Below are 15,609 nucleotides of genomic sequence, written 5' to 3' on the forward strand. Positions count from 1 at the left end.
TGCACAAATTACATTAAAGGAGAGAATAAACATTTGTGGAAAACAGGCCATTTTACATACAGTACACAACACCATTTGGTTGAGATCCATAACCTATGCCTTATAGAACGAAAAAATCTGATATGGACAAGAAACTTGACTTCTTTGACTTCCTAGTACACTTTTTAAATTACATTACACTTTTTTTTTCTGCACCTTGTTTAAACTTATTTCATTTGAAAGTGAGATATGATCTTCCAATTCTTTAATAAATTGGATAGTTACACAATTTCATTGTGGTGGATATCACATTACATCACATATTTATTGTTAAATTTTTTTTTATAATTAGAAGTTAATAATTATTAACGAATCAATAAAATTAAAAGAAAAAAAGTTAAAAAAATATTTGTATATTAAGTTGGATTCGAACCATTGTGCTTTCCCCTTGTAAGATCCAAATATTTCATTAATTAAAATTTTATTTGGCTAAACTCTGGAACCAATGAAAATATGTACTACTTATGATGTATCGTTGAAAACCTCTCAATGAGGGCTTATTACTGCAGTTAAGAAAAAGTCCAAAAACCAAATATTTTTGATTTTAGGATTTTTTGAACATTTTTGGTCGTCGCTTTTGATTCAGTTGATTGCAATCAAAAGGGGAGGTGCACAAATAGATGTTACAAGTCCTAAATACAAAATTTCAACATTCTACAGCTAATCTTTTGGAGTTATGGGAGATACAAACATATATACAGACGTCATGCTAAACTAGCCAAAATGGATTTAGGGATGGTCAAAATGGATATTTCCATTGAAATCTGAAAACCAAAATTTTTCACGATTACAGTACTTCCTTTACTTTGTACAAGGAAATAAAAATTGGATAAAATTCACAATATACATATATGTACACGTAAATATGCATGGTTACATGCATGTAACTCCAAATGCATGAATATACACATGGATGTGCGAAAATGTTCAAGTAAATTTGAAAGTGAATCATGAATAAAAATATAAGTCTTGCATGTAAATCTAAAAACTATATCTACCAAAATAAATTTTTAGAAAATAAATTTTCAGAAAAACTATTCTTAAATGCACAGTACTAATTAGTTTATCAATAAATACTGATAATAGTAAATTGCAGAACTCACCGAATTATACCAGTGCTATAACATTAATATATTCTGTAACAATCTCCATGGTGAAGAAGTACAAACAGCTTTACTACGTGGACATGGAAGCCTTCTAAGACATTCAGCTAATTTACGATCGCATTCACATAACCTTTGACCACATGATGGTCCTAATGCTGTAAAATAATAACATTAAAATTAATAGATACACCGTATTATATTCAACTCCATTAAAATACAGGCTGTTCCTCACAATATAAGGGTAATAGAAAAATTTAAAAAACTGGAACATGTAAAGAATCTTAATGGATTCAAAGTTATGGGAAAACTAAATTTTCCTGGTTCAATTTCAGATTAATTTTTATGGAGTTTGTGTGACTGATCAAATGTATAAAATTATTGAAAAAAATATAAAATTTTAGCAAATGCTAAGACTGAGTTTTAAGTATAAAAAATTCACCTCCATATTTCGTAGCTGTATCACAAATACATAGTGATAACATTATGGCTGAACCAGAAGTGAATTAATAAGTTTACGGTGAAGATCAAATGACAGCAAAAGACTGCTCCAGTCTGAATAATGAATTATAAAAAAATTTGATTATCTCATTTTTCAGTAAAATGTTTTCATTCTTGATAAATTGCACTTGAGACTCATAAGGTCAATTTTCAAAAATTTCAAGATGTTTCATTGTAAAATTGTCACAAATATGCTTGGGATAAAATATCTTTGTTGGTAGACTGTTAATAACCGATAAAAAAAAAAAAAAATTTAAATGACCTTGACTTAATCAGTATGAACGTATGGTCAGAAAAGAAAATAGAAAGAGTTTTATAATAACAAAAGGTGAGATATACATAGATATCACCTTCCCACAAAACCCATGAATTAAGTGACAAAAATGAAAAATGCTATTAATGGTAGATTGAAATAATTGATGGTGGGCATTACTGATGAAAAAATGCAAAATATATAGTTGAATACTGAAAACCTAATACTGTAAAGAATGATAAATTGTACTGCAGATTATTCTTTAATGCAGAATTATAAAACAGAAAACTGAAATATAAAAAAAAAAAACACTTAAAGTATTGATGAAATGTATTTTTTAAATCAGATATATAAGTGGGATGAGGAAAATTACTAATTTTTGCTAATAGACTCTGTTTATGCAACAATTGGAAAAGAAATTTTTTAAAAGACAGCATGTACAATGGGTATTACTCAATAAACTATGTGATGTCTACAATAGGTTAGAATCCAAATTGAATGTAATCCTAAACTTTGCTCTTTTTAAGCAGATAACTATGCCAGATATTATTTCATTTCACCATATAGCATTAACATTCAACATCTCAATTTCTCCTCCCCCACACGAGGGAGAAGAACACCCGCCTTGTGACATCTCTGGTTGCCAAACCACCCCCTCTGTTCCTAGCTAAGAGTAACTTAACTGGAGGAATTTGCGTTCAACAGGAAATATTTCCATTGCAAGAATAGAACAGCAGCAAATCACATTTAACAGTCTAAAGGAAGCCATCGATTTAAAAGAGAGCCTTCTGAAAAACCAGAATAGTTGCAGGAGAGGACAAGAATTTAATACATGACTTGTCACTGGCATCACTAGGGAAATAAAAGCCAAAAGGTGGTGGAAAAGAGACTAAAAAGTACTGTGCTCTTGTTATATACACACTCAACTCAGCCAGGTGGAATAACATATTAAGTGCCCTGGATAGTCCATCATACTGCAATCTGAGAAGACCTTTAACCGATTCCTTCAGTAAGAGTATTCTAATAGTGGTGTTTATAACTAACACAAAAATGAGGGAGTACATCATATTAACAGACAGTGGCCTGAAGTGCAACTATGTAGCTGAAAACACAGAAAATTTCATTTTAGTGCAGTTGTTTTGAGGAGTCATGTGGTTGAATGTAGCTATTAAGAATATATTGAAAGAGATCTGCAGGCCATTAACACATGAGGTTTTAAAATAATGAGGAAACTCTTACCTTTTTAAGGAAAAGAAAGAAGCATGCTCTGATGTAATACAGAAGAGCTTCAGCTGAGCTTTCCTTAGTAAAATAATGTTTAGCAATAGTTTGTTGAGGTCAAGTGACTGTACTGAGATTGGGTAGGCTGAATCTGAAGTGTATGGTAATTGCTGAACTAGTTATATCCTGGACAAAGATATTAGTGACATGTGGCTAACATAAAGATGAGGCTAGGCTGTGACCTACCTAGGTTTCAGCTGATGCTTCATATATAATATTAGGTTCGGCCATAGCTGTGGGTAATTAAACAATTAAACATAACAGTAGGCAGGTAACTCTGGTGACCTAAGTGGGGATGGCGTGAAATTGATAGAGTAAAGCAGACTCACTTGTTGACTGTCTGCCATTCTGTCAGCAGAGGAACCTTGCAACAATGTTAACTCCAAGTATGATTTACATAAAAAAAACTGTGAATGTGAGTAAAATTGAAAAATATGTTGTAGGATATAAAAAAAAAGTAATCAACAAGTTTGTGTGAACAGTAGTTAGGCATTTCTAGATTAAAACACAGCACAAGTACTATTTACAGCTATTTAAAATAAATACAAACAAACTTTGCCAACTGAGTTTAACAATAATGAAAGGGATCTTTTTATTAGTATTATACATCTATACAGAAAAAATATTTATATATTATAGTTTGTTTTTGATAATTTAATTGGATTTTAAGAATATGGCCTTACATGTGTAAAGTAGTACGCAAATTTGTTAAAAAACACAATGAAGACTTATTTTACTGACCGCATAGAGGTCTTCTTCTGTAACAAGTCCAAACATACGGTACAAAGTATTCAAGAAACATTGGACAATCAGCTGTGGAGTAACACCAATCATGCATCTTACAACAACTGCAACAAAAAATTGAGAATTCCTTAAAATATTATCATTTTAAAAAGTTAACATGCTAAATTAAGCTATCAAAAAAAAAATAATAAAAAAATATTAAACAAGCAGTATCATAAAAAGTAACATGAAAAATAGACCCTCTTCCACACCCAGTAAATATCATTTACTAAACTACATCAATATATTTATTATCAACGAATAAATAAATCACATTTATGAAAAAAAGAGCATACAGTCTCTAATGAACTAAGGCATCAGAAATCCACGAAAAGGATGGAAGTGGCTACAAGACCTTCCAAAATACAAAATTATAGTTCTAAAGTTATAAGACACACATAGTTTTTTAATTATCATATTCCCAGATTTATAGATGCACATCAATGAAATATTTGAATGACATTAAATCACAAACAGACTAATTTAATTCATAACATGTGATCTTTTCTCTTACTTTTTTCCAGTAATGATTAAAAACTATTTCTTTAAACAGTTTCCAGTGATTTAATACAACTTGATTTTAAATTACCAATTTGTATTTACTTTCATATAACTGATTAAAAAGTTCAACATTGAAATTAAATTTTACTACATTTGTTAACAATTTCATGATTATTTTAAATAAAAGCTATATAATTTTAACTTTTACAACAGTATTTTTTATAAATAACATTGTTAAAGAAACCTAAAATGTAAAATGACACAAGGGACCATTCAGTATGTAAAATTTTATATTTCATCCACAGCTTAAAATGAGCACCTTTATAGATAATGTCTTATAAATTTTCATGGATGACCAAATTGATTTTGTCTGCAACAAGATAAAACTTTCACTTTGAGATATCTCAATCAATCGGTAAGTTTGGTATTGTTGTTAAATATTTATTATGTCTGTGTATTTCAGTCTAAAATATACATCTTGGAGTTGTTTGAAAAAGTCAAAATGAACTGATCATTAGACGTCTGTCTGGTTATTTTTACTGGTAAATTTTTACTAAATACAAAAATAAAATAAATGAATGAATAAACAAAAAGCACAATATAAACATAACAAGGTTGTGTTCCTTGTATCAAACCAGGCAACACAATTATTTTTATGTTGCATTACAAAATAATTTGGCTTTCAAGAATGGTCTAATGCTTCCGTTTATTTATTTTTTTTTCGTTTTTAATAAACTACCTCATGATCTAAAAGATTTCAGGTTCAATTTATTTAAATGAAATTAAAATAATTTACTTTACATAAACATTATTACTCTCTCGATGAATTTTAAAATAACATCAACTGATTATTAGATAAACCTAAATTTTCATTAATATCACTGATAGACAAAAAACATTTTTTGAATGTTTCTCTAAGTGTGATACCATTAATTGAATTGCTTTTTTGCATACATTACAGATCTGTAAATACAATGTTTCTATCACCCTTAGTTTTATGAAAAAAAAATTAAGGAAAAATATAGTTAAAATCTGTAAAATTTATAATTTTGTATGGCCATACCTGTGTTAGAATGATTTTGTTGATGGTTTTCTTTTACAAATAACCTCAGGCACATCCTGAATTAATGTCCGTAATCCTGAAATAATGTCAGTAATCAGCTAACAAGTTAATATTCAATTTTTCTTTATAGCAGCTTTCCATCACCGAAATGTGTTGGTGTGAACATTCACTGTGTTCGTCACTTACATCTCCAGGGTTGTCCAGAAAATAATCCAGATGTGAGTAGAGGAAATGCATTTTCAAGGACATATTACATCCCATTGCTCTGTATGAAGTAAGAAGTTGGTTAACAATAACATGGTAATTGTCATATATTTGTTTGCCGAGAAAATGTTTGCAAACGTCTTTAAATGAAGCCCAAGCTGCATTTTCTACATTATTTAACATTGAGTTAAATACATCATCTTTGACCAACTCTCTTATTTGCGGACCAACAAATATTCCTTCTTTAATTTTTCCGTCACTTTCATTCGGAAATTTCTGCCTGATGTATAAAAATCTGGGACTATCCTTCTTCATTGCTTTAAAAAATTTTTCATTAGTCCAAGCTTGATATGGAGAAGGGGTAAACATATTTTTTTGGATTCAACTAAGGGCTCATGAATAATATTTTTCCCATTTGGAGTTAAGTTGTCTCGTTTCTTCCACTCTCTGGTAATTTAATGTTTATCCTTAGCTCGGCTGTCCCATTCACAAAGAAAACACATGTACTTAGTATAACCTAATTGCATGCCTAAAAAAATAGCTATAACTTTCAAATCACCACATATGTTCCAGCTATGTTTTTCACAATTTATATTTTCAAGAACGTCTTTCATCACATTATATTCTCTTTCAAATTAATGCTATAAGCGATTGGTATCGAAGGATATTTATTACCGTTGTGTAGTAGAACCACTTTTAAACTATACTTGAACAAATCTATGAAAAGATGCCAGTCCTCAGGTTTATGAACTTGTTCTAAGTGCAATATAAGTTCATCAATATTTGAGCAATAAACCAAATTATTTTCATCAATCAAGTACTGAGAAAGTTCTTTTTGTTGGCTTTGAAAGCCCAAAATTTTTGTATTTTTTTAAAGTAAATTCCAACCTTGAAATCTTGATCCTAATAGTTCAGCTTGATTTTTTGATAAATTTAAATTCCTAACTGAATGATATAATTCACCTTGTGATATAAGATGTAGCGTATTGGAAGATAATTCAAAATGAAAATCTTGTCTTGTTTTTGTTGTCTTCTTCAGTAATGCCTGATTCTTCATTGCTGCTTTCAAAACATACATTTATAGTGGCTCAGGAACTGGAATAGTTTCACTGTGAGGCCTGACTGCAGATTGTAATGAAGGATATTTTAAAGTATGTTTAGATTTTTTAGAAATTCCAGACACACTTGTTAAACAAAAGTAACAATCTGTTACATGATCCTTTGGTTCACGCCAAACCATAGGTACACCAAATGGTGAAGCCTTCCGTGTACCTTTCAGCCATCCTCTTAAATGTACATAACAATTAGTGCATACTATATGAAGAGCCTACATCTTATCCTAATCACCAACTTTACACTGAAAGTACAAATGATATGCTTTTTTAATTAAAGGTGTAATGTTTTATCTATTTGATTTTACAATAACCACATACATAACAAAAGGCATCCACATCATTTACACAATTTCGAGGCATTATGACACTGCACTATTAACAAACTTAAGAAGGCAATAAGACTTCGGAATTAATTCATTTCTAAATCAGTACTTAATACAAACGGCACAGCTGTGTTTTCAGCTACATGTTTTACCTGCACAGACATGATTAATCTTGTCCATGCAGGCTCACTCTTCAGTATTAGATATGATGTCATAATATGTGACTATGATATGATTTAATTCTTTGTATAGTAATGTTTATTTATAGCTTATAAATTATGTTAACAAAGTTAATAAAATGAGCTAACAAAGTACAATGTAGGAGGTTAAAATGCTAACTATATATTGAAAAATGAAAAATATCCTTTAATTAAAATTTAAAAATTTTTCAAAAGTGATGGGTGATGGAAAGAATCTGAGTTCATATTCATTTTCATTATAAAAACATATTAAAATCATGTATTGCATGATAGGAAACAAAAATTATGTACATCAATGTATTCAGATGTATATTCAAATATTTACTAAGTAGTCTCTTTAAAATTCTTATCTTATTACTTAATGATTCTGTTTACTATCATTGCATAGTGTCATCACTTATTCTTTGTAATGCTGCTCTCGCAATCATTTTTTATATAATTGCCCTTTGATTCTTCCAAGTTGATAATGGTATATTTTCTTTTTGTTTTCTATGGATTAGCAACCATACCATTCCCAACATGATCCATATACTGTACAACTAAGATATGATCTGGAACAAGGATATTATGATCCAGAGATCAAGAACTTTCATTTCATAATGAACTTGATGAGTTAAAATTTTTGTGTTTTGGTTAAGAGAAAATGGTTATCATGAAAACCTTCCACGTGCTATAAATTGGTTAAAAATAAACATTGAACTGTACCATATTCATAACATCAGATAGTAATAATAATTTCTTGCGTATTATACTGTCAAGCTGTTGTTTAAAATTATTAAAATACTTTTATAAATTTGAAGAAACATTAGTTTCATACATAACCTTTTAAGTAGAGGGTCTTCCTTCCATGGGGAACTCCATCAGTAACAGCATATTCTGGATCAAAAATATCATGATGTTGAGTGACCTAATTCCAAGGAAAAAGATGTAAAGGGAAGAAAGAAATGATCAAACGGGCGCGGAGGGAACACACCCTAGGAGTCGAGATAATTAAAATCACATCTAAAATGGTAATTCATTAACCACAACTTATAAGATGAATAAAGTTACCTTAATGATTAAAAAAATAGTTTTACCTGTCAATAGGATCCATGGAATATCCAGAACCGAGAAACCCACAATAACAGCCATAACCTTTATAAGATAATGGATTACAATTTGTGGCACATAAAACCATATTATATAAATGGACTACACTCCTCTTACTCCTGAAACATTTAATTATAAAAAATACAGTAAAGAAATACAGAGTGAACAAAAACCATTCAATGTATTTTAGGGGGTTAATAAAAAATGAACAAAGCAATGTAGTGGGTGTTGACTTTCTCCAAACATTAGTGCTCTTCTACTATTAAATTGCAGTTTGGTTCCTGTAAATGTTAGCGAATTGTTCTTCTATTTCTAAACTTGAACCCTAAATTGTTTTTAAAATGCTAAACATATGCCATTTCTAATGCCTTTTCAATGCCATGTATGTTGATGCATGAGCAGTTAAGCTAATTGTTCTATATTCTTCACATTTATCTGCTCCTGCTTTCTTTGGTATCATATCAACACTCTTTTTGAAGTATGAAAGAACTTTCCCTTTTTGTAAATATTACACACCAGTTTGTATAATCTATCTATCGCTTCCTCATCTGTACTGTACAGTAATTCTGCAGGTATCCCGTCTACCCCAGGAACTTTAAATAGTTCTCAGATGGCCTTTAATTTCTTGAAGAAAAGCAATTTTAGTTACGGTATGGTCGATTTACTACTCCCACCCTGAGATAAAATGCCCTAATTTCTCATGGATTGTAAAAAAATGGGTGTATACTGCCGAATTAGGGCTTTAATCTAACGGATGGGTGGAGCTGTTTGTCCTCAGGGAGAGTTGTATAGTAGTTCAACGGGTAGATTTCTCATTAACCTGTTTTTCCTAAACTTGATCCCGTCTTTCTATTTTATATTTTATGCATGTCTATCTGATATTTACTGAAAAATAACAGTGACAGAACTTCAGTGTGATCAATAGAAGATAGCTTCTATAACTGATGATAAGGATTCTCTTTTCTTTCTGATAACTGCAAAAATCGTAATGGTGGAATTGTATATCAGATAAAGCATTTTAATTCCAACTAAAGTTTACGTATAGCCTACAAATTAATCTCAAAATTAAAAATCAAAATAAATTTCAAATTAAAAAATAAAGCACATTAAGCTAATCTTTTTTTATTGTAAAAATAAATAAAAAATAATTTACACAAATAGTTTAAACAACATGTACAATAAAACAAAACAATTCCCATTTCAATTTGTTGCACATTAGCAACCCTTAGCCTAGCTTCTTCATTCAGTATGCAGAGACAAACTGATGAACACTCAATTAAGAATATTAAAGTTGTTGAAGACAATTGTCAATATGTACCTTATTTATCTATATATTGATTCACTTTGGTAATTACAGGCTGACATCAAATTAAGTTAACCTTCTTCTTTTTACATACTGTGAAGTGTCTTGTAGCATTGAAAATGTCAATACTACCTGGAATACAAACCCAGAACCTTCAAAATATATACTAGTACTTTTAAATACCAATATTACCAATATTACCTGTACTTATCGTACAGGTAATATTCTGTACGATCTGTACTACTATATTTGCCGACCAATACTTCTCATCTGAATAGGTGACAAATGAACTAAATTTAACTTAAAAACATACTTAAATATTTACCTTGATTGGGAAGTATGTTGTTCATCAGCAGAAGCAATAGTTGATTCACCCCATGGATCATTTGTATAGCCGATATACGATTGTATATCAGTCCAATTAAATGCACTTTCATCTTTATACTCGGCACTTTTATTATCGGTATCATTATCATGTAAATCATTAAAATGGAAGTCATTTAAGTGATGGTATTCATGATGATTGTCAACAATAACTGTAAAAATAAATAAAATTGCAAAAACATAACATTAAAATGATCAACAGCTATATTAATTTTATACATATTTCATATAATTTCCTACTCCATAGTTGTATTATTTTACAACAGAAAGATATATGTTTATATTCAAGAGAAATTACAAATTTCCTTTCTTTATACTCGTATATTTACTGAAAAAAATTAGTGTTTCATGAAAACAACCTGCATGATTCAGTTTTAAAATAATGACAAAATAATTTAACTTAGTAAAGGAAACAGAGTTTAATTAATTCTTTTATTTTAGTCATATTTTTTTTCAAAATAGGCCTAATCCACAAAAAATTAAATAGCAAAAATGGTCAATGCAGAACCTAGAATGGTGCCACACTTATTGGAATCTGTTCTTCGCATTTTTCTCAGCATAGAATATTCTTATTTCATAGGAAAACATTTTTATCGATCATTTTGCAGTCATTTTATGAACAGTTTACATTGTGACAACGATCGTTCAGTATGGTAAAAGTTTTGTGAACAGTAGAACTACAGAAAGGGTGAAAATGAGATTGCATTCACTCACTATCGGAGAAAAATTACAGGATTTTTTTCGGAATTCCCCTCCAAAAAAACACTTAATTTTTCAACTAATCGTCTAAAAATCGATGTATTTTAATATCCAATAAGAATTAGCTGGGAACATGCATTTTCAAAATAGCAGCAAATAACTCAAAATAGCAGGAAATATTGATATTAACAATAACCCGGTTGGAGAAGTAACCCAATAACACACTAACATGCTCTTTTATACTAGTCATTTTAAACATTCTCCATATTAACAAATTCTACATATTAAAAATATAAGATTTTTGCTTATAATTATAGATATAAATTATAAATATAATCATCCAAACTTAACCTACGCTCGCTTCGATCGCAACACTCGACTAATTAACAGTAATTTTTTGATTATTAAAATAAAAAATAATTGCAATAATTATTGAATTTCTTAAAAATCTATTAATCTAACCAAACTTAAATACGCTCGCTAACCTCGACTAATTAACAGTCATGTTTTGATTATTTAAATAAAAATAATCGCCGGCCTCTGTGGCAAGAGTGGTAGCGTCGCGGCCTTTAATCCTGAGGTCCCGGGTTCGAATCCCGGTCAAGCATGGCATTTTCAAAAAACAAAAAATAAATAAAAAAAATCAATTGCCGAATAATTACTAAATTTATTATTTAAATATTCAAAACATTGCTGTTAATTAGTAAGGTTAATGAGCGAAGCGAACATAGGTTAAGTTTGGTTATATTTACAAAATATATGGTTATATCTTTGGGTTATTTCTTTCTCCAACCTGGTTATTGTTAAAAATCAATATTTCTTGCTATTTTTGGTTATCTCCAAGTGAAAAACTTGCAAACTTTTTTTGGGGGAACGAAAAACTACCAATTTTTATTTTTTATTTTGAAACATGTATATTCCCCCCTAATTCTTATTGGATATTAAAAATACATCGATTTTTGCCCGACTGGTTAAAAAGGGTATTTTTTGTGGGGGAATTCCAAAAAAGATCCAAATTACATGTTACTGCTTACGCAAAGGAGCATGGAAATTGTCCTAAGGACAGGAAATTTGATTTAGTATTCGTGAAAGGCAAAACAGAAAACGAATTTCTTGTAGCCTATAAAAACAAAAGGACATTCGGCGAAACAAAGCGAAATATCCGTAAATAGAAGAAAAATTGCAGCGCATAAACGGAAGTATCCAATTTGGATACACAATTTCTACGGAAACGTGTCGAAAGCCCTGGAAATCGCCGATGAATTAAATATCGGTAGGGATGAATTTAAAGCTTAACTGGGTACGCCGATCTCTTTGTCGATAAAGGTTTTTACTCGAAGGACGACAATATCATAGCGGCTACCAGAAGCATACGAAGATGAACTGGCAGTTTCAAAGATATGTCATAAATTTGCGAAAAAGCAACAATTACTCCCTAGATCAAATAAAATGCGGACCAATTTTCATGCAGACCGGAGATTTTCGAATGGCCATCGACAACAGTCGAAAGCGTAGGTGCAAAGAGTGTCCAGATAACTGGACTTTAAGATAACAGTTACTTTCGTAACTGCTGGTTACGAAAAACAACACTGCTTGGTGATGCAGACAGTATTTTCAGACGGTAAAAAACTGCCCCGTTTGAAATTTAAAAAAACAAAAAAAAACACATACCGAAAGGTGAAGATTTCTCACCCGATATTGTCGTACAACACTAGAAAAGGGATGGATGAATAGTGAATTAGTCCTTGACAAGAATTAAATGTGTCGACCAGGCGCTTTATTACGAAAACCTTCCGTACTTGTAACGGACAGTTTTAGGGGTCATACGACAGACCATGTACGAGTAAATCGAAGACTGCTGGAAAATGTGATCAGGTTATTATTTCTGGTGAAATGACATCTGTTTTTCAACGTTTAGATATCTGCATAAACCGGCCAATTAAAGCCGCCGTAAACAGCCGCCAACAGGACACTACATCATCTGGTAAAATTGAGAAACCGTCTTTGATACAGAATTGTGAGTGGATTATTGAAGCTTTGTCAGAAATATCGTATGATATGATTAAAAAATCGTTCAAGTAATGTACTTCTAACGCTCTCGATGGAAACGAAAACGATTATTTCTGATTACAAAATTACGAAGATAATTGCAATTTGGTATTAATGTATTAGGCGGATCTACCTAAGTATTAGTTAGTTCTTAGATGGCGCCACTAAAACGCTATATTGAAATAAGAAAATAAATACATAATATAATCTCAGATTATATTTATTTTCATCTAAGAACTAACTACAGCGGTATTTATAATTTTAATTATTTATTTTCATCTAAGAACTAATTACAGCGGTAGATCGCCTACTACATTAATACCTACAATTCTAAGGATGACAGAAACTCGAGTATTGATGACAATAAATTTGGTAAATATCTACTGTAATTTCTATACTTTTAATTAAATATTTACAGTATAGACTGGCTTATTGACGCTATGCAAATAGCAAATACTGTTGTTGTACGTTCAATTTTGTATGATAATTTTGTTAATAAATGCAAGAAGTACCAACATTTTTTACCTTTTTCAAACCTATGTATGTGTGGTACGTGTGTGTGTGTATATATATATATATATATAATGACAAATTTAATCCGTACTAATATTATAAATGTGAATGTGAGTCTGTTACGTTTTCACGCAGAAACTACTCAACCGATCATGAAACTTCGTACACATATTCTCAAAGGTATTGCGAAGGACATAGGACACATATTAGTAAAAAAAAAAACAATATTTTTTCGGGAGGGTAAAAAAATTTATATTGGTAGGTATGATCGTCCGACAAAAAATTTGGCCAAATTCAACATCATCTGGCGTTCCAGTAAGTAAATGAAATAAAGTGCCAATCCAACACTGTAATACCGACGGTCAAGTCACTATTCAATTGAGTATAGTGCTTCTGCTGTTTCGAATCCTTCTATATTTATTGTTATTCTTCTGTCACTTCTAAGCAATACTAAAAGAAACTTTTCCAATTTTTGAGGTTAGTTGCCTGTTTATTGTTTTACTTCTAACGCTATTTTCAGTTTTTACTCTGTTTTTTTTTTTTCTAAAATGCCTCGGAAGCGCAAATCTAACCTGTCCAGGGATTCATCACGGGCCCGGGCGGCAAAAGTTGCTCGAACTCAAGAATCTTCCGCTCACGCAGAACTAAGACGACAACAACAAGCGAGGCGACAATGTGCTTTGAGGGCTGGTGAAACAACTTCTCAGAGACAAGAAAGGTTAGATGAGCAAGCTGAACGCCAAGTTACCTTAAGAGCAGCTGAAACGCCAATTCAAACACAAATTCGTTTAGGAAGACAAGCTGAACAGCAAGTAGCTACAAGAGCGAGAGAAACTCCAGAACAATTGCAGGCGAGAAGAATCGTTCATGCAGAAATGCAAATCGCGCGTCGTCGAAAATTTAATGCGTAACAATTGGTCTGTATTTAATAAAGTATTTAGTAAAGTGTTACAGATGAGTCGAAGCAATTTTTATTTAAGTAAAATCAGAAAGTATAACTTTTTCTCCCAAATAACATCCTTTGGAGTAGATAAAGTGATAAGAATGCCCGGATTTTCACCAACTTTTATTGTACAAGTACAAATATATCATCAAATTGGATCACTTTTTCCAGCAGATAATGAACAGCATAAATTTTTGCAGGTGTATTTTATTGGTGTTGAAGAAAATGAAGTAAACCGTCGTTGTCAGTAAATTGAAGGTTTCGCGATACAGTACTGAAAATTCAACAAATGTTACACAGCCACAATTTGTTGGTAAATACCTTTAAATTGCAATAGAAAACTGGCCTCCAGATAATTACATAGTGGTCAGTCATTCATGCTGATCGGACTCCACGTGGCGAACATAAGAGGCGTTACAATTTGCCGATGATCAATGAAGTTGCTGTTTTGGTTACTGGTGACCCATGCTCTCCACGAGACATAGTGTTACGGGCACATGATAATACACTGAAACGCGTAACCGATACTCATAAATTTTATGATGCTTTGCAGTACCCGTTAATTTTCAGTAAAGGTGAGCCAAGATATCATTTCAATATTCCAGTCATTAATCCAACAACAAAACAGCCAGTTCCCAATAAAACAGTTTCTTGCATGGATTTTTATGCTTATCACATGATGCTTCGAGAGCACGACTTCAATCTCCTTTCGCGGTCAAGGCAACTCTTTCATCAATTCTTGGCAGATAAGTATATTAAAGTAGAGAGCGAACGCCTTCGTTACATTTCTATAAACCAGACGAAATTACGAGCTGAAAATTACATTCATCTACAAGATGCGATTAGCGCAGATGGTAATATTAGACCTAACGATATAGGCAGGATGGTTATTCTTCCTTCTACTTTTGTGAACAGTCCCCGTTGTCTGCATGAATACACTCAAGACGCTTTCGCTTATGTACGAACTTACGGTAGGCCTGACTTCTTTGTAACTTTTACCTGTAATCCTTCGTGGCAGGATGTAACTAAAGAGCTAATGCCCGGGCAAAAAGCCACTGATCGACATGATATAGTTGCTCGCGTATTTCGTTTAAAGGTTCACCGCGAGCGAAGCCGCGGGTAAAAGCTAGTAAAAAATATTTCCGATTCATAAATAAAATGTGATTAATATATTAAAAAAAGCTATAACCTTTAAACAAAATTAGGTTATATGATCCATGAAATAAAGTAAATAATTACATAAAACAACGATGCACAACCAGT

At 31.3% G+C, this 15,609-nt stretch overlaps 1 protein-coding gene across 1 annotated transcript in view; it reads right to left on the minus strand.

Annotated features, from left to right (window-relative positions):
• Positions 1-1,157: 1,157 nt before the first annotated feature.
• Positions 1,158-15,609, minus strand: part of LOC142330698 (uncharacterized) — a 126,331-nt gene continuing 111,879 nt past the window's right edge. The window contains exons 2-5 of the mRNA XM_075376144.1: positions 10,084-10,294; positions 8,443-8,574; positions 3,919-4,025; positions 1,158-1,300 (exon numbers count right to left, since the gene is read on the minus strand). Of these exons, the coding sequence (XP_075232259.1) occupies positions 1,158-1,300; positions 3,919-4,025; positions 8,443-8,574; positions 10,084-10,294 (593 nt within the window). The remainder of the gene's footprint in view (positions 1,301-3,918; positions 4,026-8,442; positions 8,575-10,083; positions 10,295-15,609) is intronic.

This window comes from Lycorma delicatula, chromosome 9, assembly GCF_047948215.1.
Source record: "Lycorma delicatula isolate Av1 chromosome 9, ASM4794821v1, whole genome shotgun sequence".
Lineage (NCBI taxonomy): Eukaryota > Metazoa > Arthropoda > Insecta > Hemiptera > Fulgoridae > Lycorma > Lycorma delicatula.